Source organism: Sceloporus undulatus, chromosome 2 (assembly GCF_019175285.1).
Source record: "Sceloporus undulatus isolate JIND9_A2432 ecotype Alabama chromosome 2, SceUnd_v1.1, whole genome shotgun sequence".
NCBI classification, from domain to species: domain Eukaryota; kingdom Metazoa; phylum Chordata; class Lepidosauria; order Squamata; family Phrynosomatidae; genus Sceloporus; species Sceloporus undulatus.
In genome coordinates this window covers 62,014,186-62,037,886 of record NC_056523.1, presented here as the reverse complement: position 1 = coordinate 62,037,886, position 23,701 = coordinate 62,014,186, and the positions used below count along the sequence as shown (strand labels likewise).

The 23,701-nt window shown below is 39.5% G+C and overlaps 1 protein-coding gene across 4 annotated transcripts in view; it reads right to left on the bottom strand.

Annotated features, from left to right (window-relative positions):
* Positions 1-9,486: 9,486 nt before the first annotated feature.
* Positions 9,487-23,701, bottom strand: part of WNK2 (WNK lysine deficient protein kinase 2) — a 143,771-nt gene continuing 129,556 nt past the window's right edge. For 3 of the 4 annotated variants that reach the window (XM_042451144.1, XM_042451147.1, XM_042451148.1), the window contains 2 exons: positions 22,154-22,265; positions 9,487-9,722 (listed from right to left, as the gene is read on the bottom strand). In XM_042451144.1, the coding sequence (XP_042307078.1) occupies positions 9,694-9,722; positions 22,154-22,265 (141 nt within the window). In that variant the 3' untranslated portion in view covers positions 9,487-9,693. The remainder of the gene's footprint in view (positions 9,723-22,153; positions 22,266-23,701) is intronic. The other variant, XM_042451146.1, reaches the window with a different exon arrangement.

Genomic DNA, 23,701 nt, shown 5'->3' with positions numbered 1-23,701 from the left:
GCAGATACCAAGTGCTATTTTCAACTTGTTATAACCTCTATTTCCATGTTGGTTCACAAATACTCCCCCTCCTCAATTCACAAGAAAGCTACTGAGAAAAAGACATAACAATGAACAGAGCTGAGATTGCTGTGATCTTTGAGTAATGCCCCAGATGTATGGGGAATGGCACTCATCAGCTGGCAACAAGCAATTAAGTCTGCACGCCTGGAAGGAAAAAAAATAGCTGTATTCCAAGATCCTATTATTTGGGGCTCTCGAGGCATAATCTAGAAAAGGTTCTGATTTGCAGAAACCCTCTGATGTTTTGGGCTCGTCCCAGACCACCTAAACAGCATTTATTTACTGTGTCTTTCTGAATGGGATGGAATTTTAAAAAGGAGGCTGTAGCATCATTACTGGGCATCCTGTTGCTGAGGCATGTGATGTCAGCATTGATTAGTACTCAGCAACACCCAGGCATTCATGCGCAGCCATATCGCACATTCAGATCACCACTCTCAGAACAACAAAAGCCTTTCATGTTGGATTCTCTATGTGGCAGCTCCCAATTTCTATTATCCATCTGGGATCCTGCAAAAACCAGGTGCAGGAGAGACAGTGAGAGGAGAAAGGACTATATTTATACCACTATTTCTAGCAGTTGTGACAAAGTTTTGACAGTGGAACTAATGACCCCATTTTCATTCTACAGCTGCAGTGGAATCTGCAAAACACACGTACCTTATTTGCTAGAGAGAAATTTTAAGAGACAAGAAGTATTTTTTAAAAAATACATACAGAACTGCAAGCAGCAGACACAGCAAGCTTTCAGGGTCATCTAATTCAAAAGGAGTGAGACTTAAAACACTGTCAGTTTCCTTCCACCTTAAAAACAATGCTAAATCATTAGCATCAGCAGATTTATCTATCAGCATCAGCATCGTAACCCACAGCTGGATCATGGTCCTGAAGGGAAGGACTCCTGAAGAGCATCATCTCTGTCTAAGCATCAAAGTAAAGATTTGGTTTTTCACAGATACCAAGTGGGCCAATCAGCATGGTGCATCCTATTCCTTTCATCAGATTATCCATGGCTTAATTCCAAGTGATTGTTTTTTAGCAGTTACAGGATGGCTTCTGAAGTGAGCTGTGTTGCATGCAAGGCTGTCTTGCTAAATGGGTCATAGATAAACTTGTTCATAGCTAATATGTAAATGACTGTGGAAGTTTGCAGGACTACTGCACATTGTAAACCACTTAGGGAGTGCTTAGTTCACCGATAAGTAGTATAGAAATGTACTTGCTATTGTTATACTCAGCCTGGCAAAAATTGTTATGGTGCAATAGGTGTGTGAATCCTTGATGCCACCAAGCTCTTGGTTTTGCTCTCCCTCTCCTTCCCTCCCTCTTTTTAATGTTGATCAGCCATATTTTAGAAGTAGATTTATTTATTTATTTATTTAATGATAAAAAGAGAAGAAAAGGGGAACTTTACACAGGTTTTGGCAGCAATCCAGGGTGATGTGTTGTATCTTTTGAAACAACAGATGCCACAGGAATGGCATAATTAGGGATGCTGCTTCAGTGAACTCTGTACTTTGAGTTTCCCTTGCTTATAATTTCTCTATTGAGTTACTTAGATTTGAAAGGTCACAGAATTTGCCCTTTGCTATGGAATACACTCATTAAAATCTATTTAAAATTAAGTCCCTCTAAGTTACTTAGGAGGAATATTGCTTTCCTCCCCAGTTTTTACAAGCTCACAAAATTGCATATCGGCATTGTCGTTTTCTCTGTTTATTTTGTGGGCAGTAGTTTTTCCAAAGCAAAGCATGAACTCAGAAGTTAAACATTTTGATTGGGTGTCTGCCATCAGTGGAACAGTGATAAGGAATGCAACTTGTTTGAAAAGCACAGCCTTTCTTTCAGCTCTTCAAAAGCAAGTTTTTTTAAAGAGAGTCTTTCAGATTCCAGGAGTATATTTGGAAGAGCAATTAAATGCTTGATGAACTTTGGCCAGAGTTACCACCAGCTAGGATTACCCAGAAGAAGAAAAGACATGTGGGGTTTTGCTTTCTTCTTCTTCTGGAGTACTCATAAAAATGGGTGAATCTGAAATTTGTTATTGGAATAACAAGGGTCTGAAAATAGACCACTGTTGTTTCCAGTTTCAGGTTTATACACTCAAACTATGAATAAGAAACCTTAGCAAAGTTGCGGGCTGCAGACAGAACTCTGCAGCCATGACAACAAGAAAGCATTACTGAATCACCATGACAAAGAGATTCAGCCAACTGGTGTGGCTACGAAAATGCCAGGTTCCATACAACAAAGTTTGGCACTAGCAGAAAAACAGAACCAGCAAAATAAATAAAGACATAAATTGTAGTTAGTTTATTATACTGTTGACTTGTTTATAGGTTGATCTTGATCTGGTAAAAATTGCATGAACATAACTGGATATTCTCATGACTGGGTTATTTCTCTTTAGTATAGAAGCAACATTACTTTGCATTTAGTTCAATTATTGTAAAAAACAAACAAACCCATCTTTTCTGATCATTTTGGGGGTAATAAGTTTAGTGTGAAACAGCTGCAGTTTTATCCTATAGTCTTCTATCAGTTTATAGCAACTCTGGGCTTGTCTATACTGACGACGACAACAACAACAACAACACTGATCTCAGCTCACATTTTTTCAGGTCTGTAGTGACCCCACAGCAACCCACTAACACCACACATTAACAGATACAGCAAGGCAACATAGGCCTAATTGGCCACACATTTCTCCCTGGTGAACCCACTTTGGTGCAAGGGGGTGGTCCATATAGGTCTTCTCCTTCATATTATTTTTGGACTTTTGGGCATATTATTTTTGTCTTTTGCTTTCCCAGCATGTGTCAACCTATCAATCAATAGCTGTTATTGTTTGCCTCACAATCTAGAACACCTTGCACTCTGACTGGATACTTCCTTTCTTGCTTTGTCACCCCCTTTGTGTGAGGGAGGGAATTTTAAATGTACATACATAGACAAATGCACACACACGATGGAGAAAGAAAAAATGCACTGTTTTCATCTTTTCATGAATATGAAAATGTCCACCCATTAGATCAGGGGTGGGAAGTTAGATCAGGCTACCCACTCTTCTTTCCACCCCCCTTGCTCAAGAGTCATGTTTGCTTTTACTGTTTTTACTCCCCCCATCCTCTACCTAGTCAATTAGTGTTGTGTCATCTTTGTTTTTACTTCAGTGAATGGTGCATACAGATTTCCCCTCCCCTCCAAAATTCACTTGTTTTCTCATGCCATCTCAGGCACTGCTTCCCTCTTCCTTCCCATATATACATTGCTGATCTCTGCATGAGTGAGTAAACAAATGATGGGAGGCTGAGCGGGAGGGAGCATGTGAGATCCCCGTATTAGTGTTAGTATCAGTATTTAGTATTTAATTAAATACTAAAATATGCATTAGAGTGCACAATCCAATTGTTTCTTTTGAAATTGTGATTCACAAATTTGGAACTTAACAGATGTTGGAATTTCCTCTCCCAGAATCCCCAGCCAGCTTGGTTAATGGTTGGGGATTGCAGGAGCTGAAGCTCAAAACATTGGAGAACCCTACAAACAAAAGAACTGCATAGCTGCCCCATACCTTCCAACATTGTATATAAACCAGGACACATGTGACAAAGTATCATCAATGTGTTGTCAAGATGAAAAAAAATATTAATGAGGACAAACATACAAGCTAGGAAGGCTGCAGCAGTCTGCTTTTTCTTGAACCTACTGGGTTCTCCAGTGTTTTGAGCTTCAGCTCCTGCAATCCCCAACCATTAACCAAGCTGGCTGGGGCTTCTGGGAGAGGAAATTCCAACATCTGTTAAGTTCCAAATTTGTGAATCACAATTTCAAAAGAAACAATTGGATTGTGCACTCTAATGCGTATTTTAGTATTTAACGATACCACCACCCCTCTCCTCTATCCCCTGCTGATTGAGTTGGGTGCAAGCTACTTTTGCATTTTAAATTCAGTTTGCAGGCACTGAAGTAAGCTGAGGACAAAGGGGAAAACAGGAGGAAGAGACAGAAACTGAGTTGTTTGGGATTAATTGGGATTGTCCCTGCCAAACTGGGACATTTGGAAGGCATGCTGCTGAGCTTCAGTTTTCTGCTCAAGCATTTAAACCCCGATACGGTTCCAAATGCAGCATGGCAACCCCCACCATATCAGCTTGCAGCAGGACAGGATAAAGTGTTGATAGACTACAACAGAATTTTTTGGACTGCAGCTCCCATCATCCCATAACTAGCAATGAAAAATGCTGGCAGGTACAGTTCAGCAAAATCTGGAAGATCACACTCCGCTGTCCTGCCTCCTGGTTTTACACTATTTCTAGTTTTATTTTTATTTTACTTTATTCTAATAATGCTTGATAATGTCATTTCAACATAAAGCTATTGAATTTTATCTAGAATGTCAAGCAGGAGTGTTTTAATAGTAATACTATGCTCTGTAGGATTGCCAGATGAAATAATGCCATCTTTCTAAAGGTAAAGGTAAAGATTATCCCTTGACATGAATGTCTAGTTGTAGCTGACTATAGGGGGCAGTGCTCATCTCCGTTACTAAGCCAAAGAGCCAGCATTGTCTGAAGATGACTCCAGTGGCCATGTGGCCAGCATGACTGCACTGATCACCATTACTTTCCCACTGAAGTGGTACCTATTTATCTACTTGCACTTTTACATGCTTTTGAACTGCTAGGTTGGCAAAAGCTGGTACTAGTGAGGGGAGCTCCATCACTTGCTATTTGGGCCTCAAAGTGCCAACCTTCCAATCTTCCAATCATCAGAATTGGTATCTTAACCACTAAGCCACCACATCCCCATTAAATGGACAGAAGCCCTGACCCATGTTTCACCGAGGAAGCCTATATGTTGGTTGTGTCTCCTAATACTTATTATATTTTAAAAATTGCAATTGCAATTGATTTGCTCCAAATAAAATTTGATTTGATGGTGAGCTGGAAACTGAATAAGAAAATAGCTTAAAGCTAATTGATGAAAGTTATTTCTTTGTGGTTAGTGCTCCCTAAACCCTTAGAAACTAAGGTTCCAGAACCTAAATGCTCCTCCTCCCACGCACACCCTGGGCATTTCAAACAGTATGTTGAGTCAACACTGAGCTAGGGAGCTCAGCTCCATGCTTGTTCAGCTTGACACACAGGGCAAACACCCAGCTTTACCTACCTCTAAGACCACCTCTGGCTAGGAAGGAAGGATTTAGATCAAGTGATCAGAATTTCTCATGTAAGAATCATGCACTTTAGGGAAAGGACATTTATACCATGGAAACAATGAACACAGACTCAAAGTACTGCTTACTTTTCTCCTAAATGTCGATCTGTTCTCCACAGTGATTCACTTGTTCTCTTAGGATATTTACCACATGAGCAAACAGGCTGTCTTACTCATGGAGAACTTTTTTTTCTTAACCTGAGCAAACAAATTAAATTTTAATAAAATTATAGTTGTCATGTTCTACACTGGCCTTCTCCAATTACTGAAAACTGAAATAAAGTAGAAGATGGAAGATGAAAAATTTCTTTTCCCTATATATGACAGACAAATCAAAACTATTATTCAGAGAGATGGAAATGACTCAACAGAAAAAGTTAAAACCTCTCTCTTTGCTATGGCAATTTCTGAATGGTCCAAAACACACTGCAGAAATAATCCAGTTTAGAATATGATTAATAAAATGATTAATTAAATGCTAGATATTAAAATGGAGTTAAAACCAGAGATTTTCTTACTAGGAATATTAGATGATGATATCGAAAAGAAATACAGAAATTTTTTATTCTATTTAATTACGATAGCCAGAATTATATTTGCGCAAAATTGGAAAAATGAATGGATTCCTACAAAAGAGGATTGGATATGGAAATTATATCATACTATAGAAGCTGATAAATTAACTCAATTCCTAAAAGACAATAACTTAGAATTTTTTAAATAAAGATTGGAATATGGTGATTGAAAGGCAATGGGGAGAAATAGCAATTTTAGGCCTAAAAAACGAAAGTATATTTTGAAGCAACTGATTGGGAATATGCACTACATCAAGGTTAAAGAGCTGGAATTAAAGAGTTAGAACAGGGAGGAAAAGAAATGGTAAGATATTTCTAATGGAATAAGGGAGGTGATAGTATAGTATAGCTTTTCAAGAAAATTCACTAGGAAGCTCTAATTGTATGAATGAGAATGTTTTATGTGTTGTTTATATGCTACCTTTGTCCTTTTTTATTCCCCCCTCCTCTTCCATCCCCTCTTGTCTTTAGATATTAAAAGGAATAAGGTAAGAATGACTATGAAGGTTCCAAAAGGAATTGGATAACAATGATAGTAGAAGGTAAAGTAGTTAGAAGAAGGTGAAAGTAAGTTGTAAGGATAAACATGAAGGGCACAAAGAGAAGGATGTTAAAAAAAAATGAGAAGAAGGAGTTGGAGTTAGAAAGAGCTGAGGAAAGAGAGTAGAAGAGGAGGTTTAAGGAGAAGACAGGAAAGGAGATGGAAGAGAAAGGTGGAAAGAACTAGGAAGAGAAAGAAGAAGAAGTAGAGGGAGGTGGAAGGAAAGGAAAGGGAAAATAAAATATATATGTAAGGAAAAGGTAAAGTTGTATAAAGGTGATGGGAATAAGATATAATGTTGGTAAAGTATAGAATTATTTGTATATTTGTAAGATTTAAATATTTGTATATAGGTAGATTTGTATGTATGTTTGTATGTTTATTTGTATTTTTTCAATAATATTTTAAAAAGTAAAAATTAAAAAAGAAGAAGAAATAATCCAGTTTGAAATTGTTTTAACTGCCCTGGCTCAGTGTTAGGGAATCCTGGGAATTATCCTTTATTGTGGCACCAGAGCTGTCTGACAGAGAAGGCTAAATGTCTCACAAACAATTCCTAGAATTCCCTAGCACTTAACTGGGGCAGTTAAAGCGGTTTCAAACTGTATTTCTTGCAGTTTTACCAATACGAACCTATTTGCACTGTGGCTGATTATGGCTGAAATGTTTGGAGTTAAACACAGAACTAAGCTACCCCTAAGACTACTCTGAGAGACAAAACCTTAGATTCCCCCCCCCCCCCCCGAGATTAATTTTAACATTTTTAGCCTTGAGTGGTCTCTGTCAGCCATGGCCAAACATTCTGTGCTGAAAGTGAATATTGCTTTTAGTATCTCTCTGGCTTTACTTTGTGAATGAAGATTCAGGAAGGATTCATCCCGCGCTTTTAGTATACCAGCTGAATAAACAAAAGATTTTGAATCAGGTACATTTGTGCATATATTGATTTTTTTTAAAGTTTGACAATTACCTTCCATCTTAGTCATCCTGGTTGAGAATAATAGGGTAAAAACAGATTCTCATTGAAAAAACAGATGATGTGAACAATATTCTTAGATATAAAACAGAATAACTAAAAACACTATTAAGAAAGGCACACTGATTACCAAAAACTGTCATGTTTAAACCCATATGTGGTTCCAGCTGCAGCTGGAACTGCATTTTTTCCCACTGTAAGTAAATATTTTACTCTTCTCATGTTAGAGATAGACCTCTTGATATACTGTATATATCTATTGAAGGTGTATGCACACTGCACAGTTCTAGCATTCTGATAGCACTTTAACTGCTCTTGCTCCATCCTATGGAATCATAGGGTTTGTAGTTTATAGTCTTAAGTGTACTCTTCTAATAATTAAAACATGGTGACTTCTTGAAGAATCCATTGTCCTCTGGCTACAAAGAGGCCTGTGGCTTCACAGGAATGGAGACATACTGGATTGCAAAAGAGGGGCCTTGTTGATATGCAAATAGACTTTACATTTCCTGGACTTTGTGCAATTGCTACATGGCCTGCTTAAGATACCCTCCCTATACCATCTTAAGTAAGGACAGAAATAACAAAATGCAGGCATCTTACTAACATCTCTAATTGTTTTCCTGTTTGGTATGTAATGTCTTGCCTGATAAAGAAGTCAGTGGAGCTTTGAAAGCTTGTAACAAGTATACTGTGCATTTCGGTTGGCCAATAAAGGTATCACTGTTTGGTGGAATTTTGTTTGAATCTTCTCATAATTAAACGGTAATTATGTAGTGTAAGATGGAAGGGTCCCAAGTCTTCCTTTAGACTTCTGTTTCAGCTTTCTCTAAAATCTCAGTTACTGTGTCATTCATACTATAACTTTCAGAAACAATTCACTTAATGTCTAGGGATTTAGCTTTCTCAGTCTGAAGACCAGTCATAAACACATGAGCACAGCATAATGTTGTAAATTTCTTCAGGTCCAACCCTCTTTTGAAAGATTCTCCTGTTTGGGCTTTAAGGCAACATATTCAATTTATGGCATCCTTACCAATCTGTCACACTGTCAAAATGTCTATAAGAAACTGAGATTTAGAGAGCAATCATACCTAGAAAGCCAGGAAAACTTCATGAAGGACCACGGAAAGTAGCATAAGTGCCACTCTACAGGTAGAGTGTTACTGGCAGGATTATACTTTTACTGGTGGTATGGCATAGGTGCCCCCACTAGCGCTTCAGTGTTTGACAAAGTGGAGAATAATCCAGTATTTTAGGAGCATATTGGATGTGAGTCATGAAGGATATGTGTTCCCTGACATGCCTAGAAGGGTGAGAGAAAACTACACCAGCCTTGGAGCTGGCACAGAAAGTTAAGGGCTGAGAAGCTAAAGAAGAAGATACCCCCTTCTATTCTACCCTCAGTAATATAGAAGGGTTCAGAATGTGATGGTTGCTTCCCCAGGGCAACCTTACCTTGCCAAAGTTTCAGTGCTAACAGAGGAGTGTTTCCTAAGTAGTAATGGATAACTAGAGTTTTTATTAAGTAGAAAGGGAGAATTTTTATGACTAAACTAGAACTAGAATGTTAAACAATTGTGTGGCTTTACACACAGGTGGCAGAGACCCAGTGTGGTATAGTGGTTTGAACATCGGACTAGTACTCTGGAGAACAGGGTTTGAATCAAACTCCCTCTGAACAAATCTTGCCAAGAAAACCTCATGATAGGTTTGCCTTAGGGTTGCCATAAGTTGGAAACAACTTGAAGGCAAAGAACAACAGGGATGGGTAGTCTGCTACCTCAGGACCACTTAGCCCTTGGCCTGCTCTCATGCAACCTCTAAGCACATTTTAAATGTCCTTTGCAAGTGATCAGTTCAGGCTTCTATAATGCTAAATGCTCCTTTCTCAGAAGGAAAGAAGATAGTGGAGTGGGAAAGAGAAAGGGGTGACATGAAGGGAGGGACAAAGCTGGCTTGCTTTCAGTCTGCTCACATCCATTGCTATCTTCAGCCAACCCTACCACCTGAATAAAGCGCCAAAGGTGCATGTCCTGTGATGGAAAACTGTATGTCTCATCTTGCTACATGATGGGGAAAAAGATAATTCATGAACAAAAACATTTCCCTCAAAATAATTATAGTTTATTTTTTGCATAATGTTTGAATTTCCAACTATAAATTAAAAACAAAAAGCTTAGAAAGAAGTTACAAAATTGAATCGAATGGACAAGAATAGTAGAATGTCTCACACATGACATCAGTTCTCAGATTTTCTTCTTGGCTAGTTGAAGTAAGATTTTGTGGTTGACCCTATGTCCAAGCTTGGCCATGTATCAGTCGGTGGTGTTCTCTTCCTCAGAATCTGAAACAAAAAAAGCCCAAGACCATATATGATTATAGATGATCAATTAAAGATAAATAATTCTTTATGAAAGTTGCCCATTTTTTAAAAAATAGAGCAGCTGCCTTAAAGAAACAGAAAGCTAAACCCCACTCAGGTCATGACAATCAACACACAAGTGTGCCATGCTAAAAGCTCAATGAAGTTATTTCCTGCCTGCTTTCAAACCAAGTCTTTGGCCAGTTGAAGCAAACAAAGGGTTCCCCACAAAGCCATTCATTTTGGGCACAATGTCCACAATGCAAGCTGAATTGCCTTTTTTATCCATTTGAAACTGAGCAGCATACTTCGGATCCCAGTGAAGATGGACAAATGAAAGCATCCAGCAAGCATCCATGGATGATGGCTGTGAGTGTGTATGCTAAAGGATGTAAAACAAGAAAAGCACATTTGACTGGATTTTTAAAATGAAAATAAGGAAATAGAGAAGCTATGTATGAGTTCCTCCAAGGGCTGAGAAATGCCATAAAAATATAACCATGAGATTCTCAGAATGAGGTATCACCATGTTTGAGTGACTCAAGAAACCTCTGGAAAGACTCCAGATAGCATAGGGTTTAACTGCACTGTCTTTTCAATCAGGTAAGTTCCCCACTGGACAAATCAATAATCCTTTAAGGAACACAGTTGTTGCAAGCGTTAGGGCCAGACCACAGAGAATTATAAATGTAACTTATACAGTGAAGATAACTTCTTTCTCTGACTTTGTAGTTAGGTTGGCCATTTGTCCTACTATATATAGGAGAGTTCCTTTGTGAAGGGTTGTTGAGACTGGTTTAGAGATAAAGAACCATAAGAAGAGAGAGTAGAGGCCCATCTCCAGTGAGCACCTGGAGAGCAGAATGAGCAGGCCCACAAGTCACCTGTGTTCATATTATGATGACAGGTACTGCATTTCTATGGACAGTCCAGCAATTATTCCTGAATTTGAATTGTATATAAAGATTAGCATATACATATTATATCCACAGTTCTTTCAATTCTTTTATATGTCTGACTGTTATCAAAGTAAAAACAGTGGGCTCTTGATATTCACTGTGATTTAGTTGCAGGAGCCCCTGTGGATAAGAAAATCCATGGATCCTCAAGACCCATTAAATACAGTGGCACAGTAAGATGGTGTCCCTTGTATAAAATGGCAAAATCAAGAATGTATATATTTTAAAAATATTTTCAAACAGTGGATGTTGAATCCGTGGACTGTAATTAAGAGAAGAAAATATGAAGTGAGCAGCTATAAAAGTAGGCTGTATGGCCCATGCTTACATTAATCCAAGTTCAACAGAATACTGAAAAAACGCTTTCTTCATATTATTAGGGAGAAAATATGAAATAAAGCAATGCACAGTACAGTTGAGTATTGCTCAGTCTCTAAACAATTTGCAATGGTAACAAGACCTTTTAATCTATATGCTGTTTTTGACTCTATGTGTGTGTGTGGTTATTACTGTAAGCTACTTAGACTATGTGTTGGCATAGAAAAGTAGAAGATATATATCTCTTAATGATAATGGTAGACTAATAGACTCAGAATAGAGAGAGATCCCAAGGGCCTTCTAGTCCAACCATGCATCAGTAAATTCACAGCTAAATTGTCCCTAAGAGATGGCCATCTAACCTTTGTTCAAAACCTCCAACCAAAAAAAGAGTTCATCTCTTTCTGCACTAAGCTATTTCCTTGTTAAACAACACTTCCTAATGTTCTTATTGTTATCATCATCATCATCATCACCACCACCACCACCACCACCATAACATGATGCAGCCCTGGGGGAAGATGTTGCGTATCCCACTGTTAATGATGTTTTCAACCAATCTCACCAGGTCCTTATGGTTATCACAGAGGTCCAAAACACACTGCAGAAGCAATCAATTTGACACCACTTTAACTGACCTGGCTTAGTGCTAGGGAATTCTAGGAACTGTAGGTTTGTGAGACATTAAGCCTTCTCTATCAGAGAGCTCTGGTGCCACAATAAAGTTCTCAGGATTCCCTAGCACTGGGCCAAGGCAGCTGAAGTGATCTCAAACTGGATTATTTTTGCAGTGTGTTTTTGACCACAGTCACGTTCTACACAGCACTCATGGCTTCTATAAGGGAATGGAAATACTAAAGGGATGGAAATTGCAAATGCACTGTGAAATAATACTGCATTCTAGATTGTTGGCTGCTGAGTCCTCCCAAACAGGGTGAGCAATGATAGCACATTGTATTTTAAAATATATATGTATCAGGAGATACCCTATGCATGAAGAGTTAATTGATCTGAATAGTTATTTAAGGCTTCAATCCTATACACAATTACTTACAAGGAAGTATAATTGAACTTAATGACACTTATGTCTGAGCAAGCATGCATAGGACTGTACTGTACATGATCTAAACGTTTCCAAGGGTGTTATATTAGGCAACTCTTTCATGGCTAGATAGCCCCAGAATTGTACTACAACATGTAGGAGATACAGCTATAAAACATTAAAGCCTGAAGACTGAGTGTCCTCCCTCCATAACTGTCATCTTTCGGCCGTTGAGGGAGAGAGCAGGCCGGCCCAGCGTCATCAGGGGCTGGCCTGAGACAGAGCGCCCCCCTCCATAACTGTCATCTTTCGGCCGTGTGGGGAGAGAGCAGGCGGCCCAGCGTCATCAGGGGCTGGCCTGAAGACAGAGCGCCCTCCCTCCATAACTGTCACCTTTCGGCCGTTGAGGGAGAGAGCAGGCCGGCCCATCGGCAATCAGGGCTAGCCCTGAAGATACAGTGTATCTTAATTGTAGATTTTTCTTGTACTGTTATATAATTTTCTTGTACACCGCTATGATCTATTTGGAATAGCGGTTTATAAATAAAACATATTATTATTATTATTATTATTATTAAATGCTGTCAAAATATACTGGCATCATGCAACCACAATCAAAGCATGCATTAGCACATAAGATATCTGTACAGCTTCCCCAATGCTTAATCATGCTAAATCAAGTAAAGGCACAGGTTATAAATGGTTGAGTTCAAATCCCCGGGAGAGCCAATGTGGTTTAGTGGAGACCAGGGCTCGAATCCTTGCTTGGCCATAGAAACCCACTGTGTGTCCTTGGGGAAGTCACACTCTCTGATCCTCAGAGGAAAGCAAAGGCAAGTCCCCTCTGAACAAATCTTGCCAAGAAAACTCCATGATAAGTTTATCATAAATCGGGGTCACCATAAGTCAGAAATGACTTGAAGGCACACAACAATCCAATCTCATGAGTTCTTACATGTGTGTGTGTGTGGGGGGGGGGGGGATTAGATTGAGTAAATATGCAGAACCAAATAAAATAAACCAAATAAAAAGGATATTTTTCCAGTCAAAATCATTCAGGCATGCCTTTTGAACCTTCAGATTGAAAGCATGTGTCTTCTGTGTATGTACATTGCCTGTGTACCTGATTCGCTAAGGCTATGAATCAAGATGTGAATAAGGAGAGAAGCACTTCTGCTGGTGGGAAGCTACTTCAACTTATTTCTATTCCTCTCCTACTGCAGTAGGCTATCATGTCCCACAATGTTCCAGAGGACCAATTGACTCTCCAGCTTTCATGGGGCACAGGAAATGAAGTTCTAGGGAAAACTGGATTCTCCCTGGATCCAGTATTAGGCCTTTTAGCCTATGAAACCAAACAGAATTGGGCTTTTTATTCTGAATGTAATTGACTGACCCAGATGAGGAAGCAAACCAACAGGATACTGCCAAGGACCTTCCATTTTCCTACACATGTTTTTGTGTTCAGGCCTGGCATTAGGGCCTAACAGGTAATACCTGTTGTCTCCTCCTCACTTTTGGCACAGGAGGGGTGTATGGTAGAGTTAGCTGATGTTGCTGGAAGAACAAGGGTTTCTACCCAAAATTCTCTTAGTGAATTACATTGGTTTAACCAGGGTTTATACCAGCATAATTACTTTGGGAGACAAAATACAAGAAGTGTATTAAAGATGGATGGTTTAAGTCTTGATTGCTATCTGAGAGGTGTCCTACTTTGGTTTTCAAAATAAGAATTGTAATTATTCTTGGTTTTGTGATCTCAGACAACTTGGCAAAGATTTGGTGAAGGTGATGAGGCCAGAAATGCATGTAGCCACTGAAATTTATTTAGGCAACACTGTCACAAATCTAAACGAGAATAAAGGTTATGTTTCCTTCCCTCACTTAGTATGCAAGGGTCACATAATGAGTAAGATGATGTTAGACAGCTAGTCAAATTTTACTGTGTGAAAAATTTGACAAAGTTCACTTGCTCTCAGGGTAACAGGGTAATGCTTTCTGCCTGCCTAAAGAATGGATGAAAATGTTGACTCTATTTGTAGTTTGTTCTCAATAGCATAAAGAGGAGGCACCCTCTTTTATTTTTGATAAAAACTTAATATCTCAGTCCACTTGTGGGGACCTACAACCTGCTTCCTACCCTGCTATATCTGAGGAGTGAACGTGATGATCTAAAATTCTGCTATTTACTCCCAACTAGACTAGAACTGCTGATGTTCTGAGGGTCTGCAGGATTCCCACCCCTGCCTTAAAGATTTCAAAAATCCATACCTTTTGATCAGCTAGACATGACACTTTGCATGGTTCCAGCTTGTCTCTTCTCTATTTTAATACATACAAAGACAGTAGGATAAGATCATGAGGATAATTATAGTGTGCTACTGTGCTGACAGCATGATTTAGTCACACTGACTGAATGCCGTTTTGGTTACTGATGATGGAGGAAGAATGAGGAGGAGATATATAGATAATATAGGATAATATAGGCTGATATGGGAGAAGGACATTAATCACTGATATTTTTTACAGTTTACTGTCTTGGAATGATACCTGGCATCAGTGGCATTGGCATAGTGAGTAATCTCTCCAAAAGCCATGATATAAAGATCCAAGGCTGGAATTACTGTGATACCCCCCTACATTGTCCTGCCATTGATGAGCTGGAGAGGGCAACATGCAAACAATGGCCACCATGTGGCACTAAGGCCACTTTTGTCTATTCAGTGCACCATGCCATTGATTTTTCTTTGGCCAAAACTGCTCTCTTTGGCGGAATACAGACTGCCCCTTTGGGGAGGCCTGCACCCGCCCCTTTCCCCGAAGGATCGGGGCCTCAGCTGCCACAGCAGCAGCCCTGAGGCTCCGATCCGCCACTTTTCCAGGCCGCAGGGAAGCGGCAAAAGACCCAAAGAGCAGCCTGGAAAGGGGTGTCCTTGGGGCTTCAAGTGTCAAGGACACCCCGACAGCAGCAGGGAAAGGGAGAAAGGGGCCGCTCAGACCCTTTCTCTTTGCATCGCTGGCACGGCCGTTGAAAGGCTGTGTCAGTGATACACGCAGCCAAAGGAGCTCCAAAACAGAGCTCCTTCTGGCACCGCTGAAAATGTGCCACAAGCGCCCTTCAGTGGCGCCAAGACGTCACGTCCGCACTGCTTGATTTGGAGGCGGCGCAGCCGTGACGTCGTAATGGTGTGCCCATGTAGAAAGGGCGCCGCCATTACAACGCCGCAGCAACATACTAGGGTTGCGGGACATCTGGAAAGGATGCCTCAAGGCAAACCTAGTACGTGTGCAGGCCGGCGCTTTGCGCCAGTCTGTACAGCACCTTTATTACTCTAGGAGGCTTCCAGGAGCGAAGGATACATACTAAAATAGCCTCAACCAACATGCAAACCCAACTTACTGAAGAAAAGCAACTATCATTGAAGGATATTTCCTACTGTTTCGATGGGTCCTGGAGAGAAAATAATTGCTCCCCAATTATGAAGTTGACCACCCTTTGTTTAGAGAGTACGGTGCAGTACAGAGTGCCAAAAAGAGGCGCCGAGGAGGTGCCTCTCCTTGTTCTGCAGTGGTGCTGTAGCAACCAAATTGCGTGGCAACAGCACAATGACGTTTCGATGCTGCGCTGCTGGCATGTCATTGCTGCATGCACCATCTGCATGCCCCGCCCCCGAGTAACTCTAGCACGTCATGGGCGTGCCGCAAAGGGCCTGTCTGTACCAGGCCTACAGCTCATTCCTTGTATAGAAGCCTGATATACATCATTACTATTTCTCTTCAATAAGAACATGTGAAAATCCATGTCACACCAAAAACCTATCCAGTTCACAATGGTGAACCGGTTGTCCATGAGAAGCCCACAAGTGACACTTGAGTGCAACAGCACTCTCTCACTCCCCAGCAACTGAAAAAAGGAGGCTGACTGTATCTGGTAATCTTGAAGACAGAAATCGTGGTTCTGATATGAAAGTTTTCTAATGGAATAATATCTGATATCTGAATAAGAGAGATGTGAGGATGCAGTCTCATCATGACTTCACCATACATGTCTAAAATAATTTAGCTGACAATAGTTCCATGCTCCTTAGTCTATATGAAAGGTGAAATCATAAACAACCAGTTAGAATGTCCATCTCCCGCATTTCATAAACTTTCTGCCACCAAATTTTATATCCTTTCAATCGTGTAACAGAGATTTGTTTTATGCTTTTTATGTTCAAATTTTTTAAAAATAAAAAATAATATATAAAAAAAGAAAGGTGAAATCATAACAAAACCGAGTGTACATGGGTGGGAGGGACTGTCAACACATTTTTAACACAACCGATTCCTGTGACATCTGAAAGGTGAACAAGCTTTTTATAGTACCAGCTTTTATGGATTAGAACCACCATCAGAGGCAATTGGAGAGTAACCTTGCAGACCTCAGGTAGTTGAACTTAGAATGAAAACACACACACATAGATCCTGAAGACCAGTTTGCCTACTAGCAGAATTCCTGATCCAAGGTAAGAGGTTCATTTCTATTCCTCAGCCAAAATTGTGTCGTGTGTGTGTGTGTGTGTGAGAGAGAGAGAGGGGGGTGGGTGGGCAGGTGGGCAGGAATGCAACACTTGTTCTGAATATCAAAGGGGAATGGGTTAACTGAATTATGGTTTATAATTTCATTATAGTTTTAGACTTTAAAAAAGTGAAATTTATTCAGGATGATGTGACAAAAACATAAGATTTGACAATTATTCATATTTAAGACAAGAGAAGGCAACATACTATTTATGCACCCTAAGCATGTGTGCGCGCGTGCGCACACACACACACTGGTTTTGTGGGACACACTCCTAAAATAGTGAAACATATATTTTTGTTGCTATTACTTTGCTGTCAAATTTTGCTGCTACAGTGTAGTAACAGCATGGTGTGTGGCCCTGAAGAGCTTGGGTGTTCCCATCACATTCCTCAGCCACAGGAAGTTGCCCAGTTCTGCTTTAAGGATGTCATCTTTGTGCCTACAGCAAGGAGACATAAGGAGGCTTTCCTGGGTAGCTGCTCTGTTTTGCCTCTGCCATAGAACACTGTCTTGGAGACTTTCTAAAGTTCAAGACTGAGGATCTGTTAGAAATGCTGCAAGACCTTGTTGCTCCAAGGTCTGGCCTCCATCCACACCCCATTTTCTGCTATCAATATTAAAAAAGATTTTTAGACATGTAGCTGAAAAGGTACCCCTAGTGCAGGAAACTAGCAGCTAGGCCATATAAGGACATCTGTGACTATATAGAGATTTGACTGGCTCAGCATGGGGGAAACGCAAGAGAATATACCCAAGATAGATGTATCAAGATCAGAATCTACATAATCCCTGCATTGATAGGAGTGATGGTAGGTGATAGGCCTGGTGTTTGCAAAAGAACAAAAGTCAGAGTATACTTCCCCTTGGAGGAGATACTCCATTATAAAGGGACATTTGCACTGATTGTCCAGTCATTTACAAGTTCCTTTTTAATAATAATAATAATTTAATTTATTTCTATACTGCTATTCCAGGGATCACAGCGGTGTACAACAGCAAGTAAAACATACATCATATCATAAAAATACAGCAATTAACAATTAAAAACAATTAAAACCCCACAAAACAACCCCATACAAATGGCTGGATAGATGGAATCTGCCAATTACATTGCCAGGGGAGAAAAGATGACAACAGGCTCATGGGGGAAAAGCCTGGCGAAATAAAAAGGTCTTCAGGTTCTTCTTAAAACCATCAAGGGTGGTGACTGTACGGAGCTCATGGGGGAGAGAGTTCCAGAGCTGAGGGGCCGAAACTGAAAATGCCCTCCGAGATGAACTAAATCGAGCATCTGGAACTCTCAAAAGATGTTTCCCACCCGACCTGAGAGTGCGGAGCGGACTGTATGGGGAGAGGCGGTCCTCCAAGTACCCTGGGCCCAAGCCATTTAGGGCTTTATAGGTAATAACCAACACCTTGTATTCAGCCCGGAAGCGAATAGGCAGCCAATGGAGATCTTTCAATACTGGTGTTATATGGCTGCCCCTGGAACATCCATTTTTCAATCTTGTCTCCTGGGAACTTCTTTTTAATCCCAAAATCTGCCTCAGAAAACATTTTGCCCTATTAATGTACCTGCCAAGGCACCTCCAATTTGGTCTTGCTGAGATTCAGACAGACACTCTAGTATCTCGCTTAACTGCTCAGCATTTCTGGCAGCTGTTGAGACATTTCACTTCACAGAACGCTCTGACTGGAACCTTCGCTCTGGAACTGGTACAGTATTACTCTCTACAATCCTTAAAGTCACTATCTGCAACCATCTTTTATATCATTAGTTCTTGTCAGTGCATGTATGAGTGTGCTTTTGTGTGAGTGGTGATTCCCTTTTACAAATAAAATTACATTTGGACCTTGCATTGTGGAGTTCTGTTTCTCAGAACTTGTACACATAGTGTTGATCCTTGTTGCTCAAGCCTTCTCAGCAGCTTTAACTGAGCTAATAAAATTCTCCTATTAAATATTGATTGCCCTTTTGGGACGCTGGCATTTGGGATAACAAGTTACATATAGAGAATCAGCGAAGTAATGCCTACTGGCCTGAATCTCTACAACAATCCCCACCTTGAGACCCAGCACTGGATTGGATGAAGGGAGTCCATTCAAGTTTGATTGGGGCAAAAGGAGGATAAAATTCACATCCCCATCTTGCCAGCAAATGAGGCTGCAACTGATTGTTACAAATTGTCCTTCACCTATCTTGTGTATTCAGTAGTCGTCCTGAATCCAGATCAGTTACAGATTCAACTAATCTGTAATTGCATTACTGAATGGCAGCCAATATTTTTTATGTTGTGAAGTTTCAATTTGCAAAATGAACCGTACCCTCCCTAACCCTTTAGGATGGTCTGCACTATAAACCCAAACAGATAAAAACCATGTTAAGCAGTGTTGCCAACAAGCCTGGAAGATATTCCCCAGAATGTTTTACCAAAATCCCAAATCCCCAGAATTCCTCAATATTTACCAAAATATTCAGTCAAAATCCCCAGAAAGAATTTAATTACATTCCCTGGATTCCGGGGAATTCTACGGAAATTGGCAATGCTGATGTTAAGCCTCTTCTCTCATACTAGTGTTCTTCTGTACTAGTGATTAAGGGCTCATTCACACCAGACAATTATAGTACTATATTACACTTTAACTGCCATGGCAACCCGCTATATAATCCTGAAAGTGGCATTTAGAATTTTCAGTCTGGAAAGGTCTGAGCAAATGTTTTGTCCCTTGACTCACACTACAAAGATGATATAGGAATTGTATTTTAGTAAAGATTTTGTTGTTCCTATCAGAATAATAAGTGTCGTTCTATACTTATTTTCTGTCTCAGATTGGAACATCTATTCTGAAGATATAGGAATGTAGAATTTCATTGAGAAAATACTGATAGGAGCCAAAGCCTACTGTTGCTGTTTTTGTTTTTTTGTTTTTTTGTGCATTAGTAATCCATTTTGACACAGGCAACTATAATTACAGAAAAGTCTTCAATGCATCCTCATATTTTTAACTAGTTTTAAGAAGTGCTCTGCTATTCTGGAAGTGAAACTCTGAGAAGGAGTTATATCATGCTATAGATCAAGCGTTATATTGCTAATGCTGTTGTAAATGCTGATGTTAGCATTTCTGCATTCTTCAGCATCTGAAATAGCAGTTAAATGAAATAGCAAGAGCATAATTAAAGTTCTGCTGCACCTGAAAAATCTTATCCTTTCAAGTTATGGACATCTAAGCTATGAACTGGCTTTATGTGATGCCTTCAAAATGTCTGTAACTACAAGGAACAGGATTCAGATATAGAACTGAAGTTAAGAATTGTACCAACACACTGGGTTTCCAACAAAATTTTCAAGCACAAAAATGTTTATTTTTCCTTCTCTTGAATATTTACAGTTTCTGGAGAATGAAGGGTCCGTGTCACTGACTGCCAAGTATACAAGGGGCTGGACTATACAACAGGCAAAAGCAACAGAGTAGACGTTTTAGTGCAAGCCATGGGGGAAATGGTGAAAACAAATTTTCTATATTTTGCTCATATAGCATACAGACATGAATCGAAAATAAAATCTCAAACAAAAGATACATGTTAATGAGATAATAGAAATCTCTTACTACAGTATGTATTTTGCCCAGGAGAAGACCTGCATCATGTTCTACAAAAAAACAATTCTAAATGAATTGATGGAATAATATTAACCAAACTAAACTAACAAAATATTTTAGACTGTTCTTCATGCTCAAATAACAATTGAACTTTACAACTCATAGCAAGATCTCCACCCTTCAGCAGGTTGTTCAAATTGTATTTGCCTTCTATACATAAAAGATCTTGGTTTTTAAAAATAGTATATTTGCCATAAAGAGGAGGGCAAAGAGAAAAAGAGAGAGCAAGAGTGTAAATTACACTTTAGTATTGTATTTTTTTAGGCACACCATTACATCTGTCCTTGGGTCCCTCCTATTCCTCACCCAAGGACATAAGAGACTCACCAATCTGCAACTCAATCCCTTGTGCCTTTTAGACTGAAAGTGCAGATGCAAATTCTATGTACAATAAAGTAAATGTGATGAAGAGAGGAGTATAAGTCAAGCCAAGCAAGAGGTGCCATTCTATCTACAGTACAAGCCATGTTCAAATGTCAAAATTAATTAATTTCTTTATAAGGGGAAATAAGACAGTTGTAAAGTTACATTTCATATTTAGGTCCACTTCAGTAAGAATGCTTTAAGCACTTTGGGATCAATTATGGTTCTCAACTAAGACCAATTGGATGGATGGAATATATGCAGATATCATGCAAGTAAAATTATGTACTTACATCATTCTTATTGTAACTTTTTGTTTGGAATCTGCTGCAATCAAGACTTTGGTTAGGTTTATTTCATATATAAAACATGCATGGATTTGTAATTTAACTCAGTTTTATCATTTTTACAGAATGGGAGGTGGTTTTACAGAATTGTTCTAACTAAACAAAAAGGAGAGGAGAAGGAGAAATACTGAAATGGGATGGAGAAGGAGAGAGAGATCTATCTGCCTAATTTGTTATTTCAAAGAATAATATAAGTTATTCCTTGCAAAAGCTTTTACAAAAAAATTCATAACAAAGCGATTGCACTGCTCAAAGCTGCTACCAGAGCACATATGTATAGCTAACTTTCTAACTCTTGTAAATGCTCCAATTTTTTGAAGAAAATCTTACTTATCATTTTTTAAGTCAAAGGAAGAGAAACCTCAGTTAGTAAAGTGAAGTAACTTACTTTGCAAATGCTTGCACCACCAGTTTAAACCCATTCATTAATCACCAATTAAAATAGAAGCATTTGCAAGAGAAAATGCAGCAATACTTTTCAAATGTAAACCTTCAATATTATAAATATTTATTGCAAATTAAAGTTAAAATTTAACCTTACACAAGCAGACTGTAAGTAAAATACACCTATTATTATTATTATTATTATTATTATTATTATTATTATTACAACATCTTTCCAGCTAAGAGTGGAAAGCTTGAATTCAAGGCACGTTCAAGTACATTAACGCTGAAGGTTGCAGTTTTGTACACCAGAACAAAAAATAAAGTGTCTTCAGCAATGAAGGTGAAGCAAATATTGCCATAACAACAAACTACTCAGAGTGAAAATATTTCACAGTGATCACTTGATGCAGTATATGGCTGTGTGCACTAGCAGGCCTGAACTGAGTGCCAGCGGGTAAAGACATACTGCATATAGGCTCAAACAATCTGCACGTACAATTTGGACACCATCATCAGCTATAAAGTGACAGAACTAAGTTATTCTCAAATTTGGGCCTGGTGGACTGACAACAGGTTGCTGTAGTGGAACTGGAAACAACTAGAAGCTATTCTTGGCCAGAGCTGGAAACTCTGCAAGGCTCTGACCTCCACAATTCCAGACTGCGTTGTTGAGCCCGACCACGGCATTCCAAAAAGTGGCATAGGGAAAACTCCTCCGTATTGACAAAAAGGCATCACATAAGGTTTTACTGTGCCAGAAAGGGTAGTACCTGTCATAGGCACTGGCAAGGTTGGTGAAACTCCAGCAGTTAATGCGATGGGCATTGGGCAAGAGACTGGAACAATGCACTTTTCCCCCACTCCTGTTCTTACTGAATTAACCTATAAAAACAAACATAAAAAGCACAGCTATATTATGCTTGTACCATTCCAACAGAGAAGTGCAATAGAACTACTTTATTCAAACTATCATTTTCTGTCCAACTGTGTCATAGTCTCCTCTGTTCTGAGGGTATATGCTGGTCTTGCTCCCTCCAGTGGCTGAGACTTTGAATGAGGTGCTAAATGCAGAAGGCTGCTCTAAAACAAGAATTCAATTGGTTTCACGCAACATTACGATGAGCTCCCCCTAACTGAATCTTCTGGCCTGGCTACTTTGCCAAGGAACTTAAGACACAGTGGGGCCTCACAAAATAGCAGCCTTTCCCCCCATCAGAATTACAGAACTGAAAAGCAAATTGCTGCTTTCTTTAAAGCAGAAGCAGCAGCACCACCACCCAAAATTTGACTCACAACAACACCAAGAAAACCTATGGGCCTATGCATATCCATAGCAGTATGCAAACAAAACTGAAAACCCAGTGACCCAGTGTGTAGACTGAAAAATGTAGAGCAAAGCTGTTAACTCTTTCAGCCATCCCCCCAACAACATATTTTACATATGTTACAGCATCACTTGGGGAAATTATGTTTTGGAACTATAACTCCCAAAGTATGAAAATATCCATATTGGCCTGGGAGCTGCTGTTCCCAAAATTTTCCAAGTGCATTGTCTGTCTGTCTCTCTCTCACACACATACAGACACACACAGACACACACACACAAGCACAGTTTCACTGTTCATTAAAAATACGTAGGCACTGCAGAACTGGAGGCTTTCCCCCCCAAATACACAGAGCAGCTGACTTCCTGAGATTGATGAGCTTAATATGGACCAAATGCCACAAAAGCCGTTATTGTACAGGAGACTGGCTAGTTCTCCTCATGGATTTGGTTAGCAGGTTTTTGCTTCACTTACTGTTTACAACTAACCCTAATCCCATAGATAAAATGAGAACTATGGAAGCATTAAAACTTAAACATCATTTAGGTTAGAGTCTGTATTAAAGAGGAAGACGCATTAGGATTGCTCTCATACAACTGTGTAGGTTAATATAAGACAACTAAGTGCAATTCTATGTCTACTAAAAAAACCACCTCCTATTTAGGTCAGTGGAACATAGGACATTATCAGACAGTTGGAAATCAGGGAAGAAAAAGGCACACTCCCAGCAAAGTTGCATTATGTTGCTGAACATTTTCAGACACATTGTGCTTATTAAGGACTTAACCTGTACAGATCCAGGAATGTTCCAGCAGCAAACCATTTATGGGACTTCCTCATGAATGATTTGTTTGGAGAGTATTCTTGGATCTTTATGGATTAAGTCCTGGATAAGCACAATGTGTCTGAAAATCTTCAGCACAATCACATGACTTTGCCGGGAGTATGCCTTTTACTCCTGGCTCTCCCCTTCCCCCCATCTGATAATCTCCT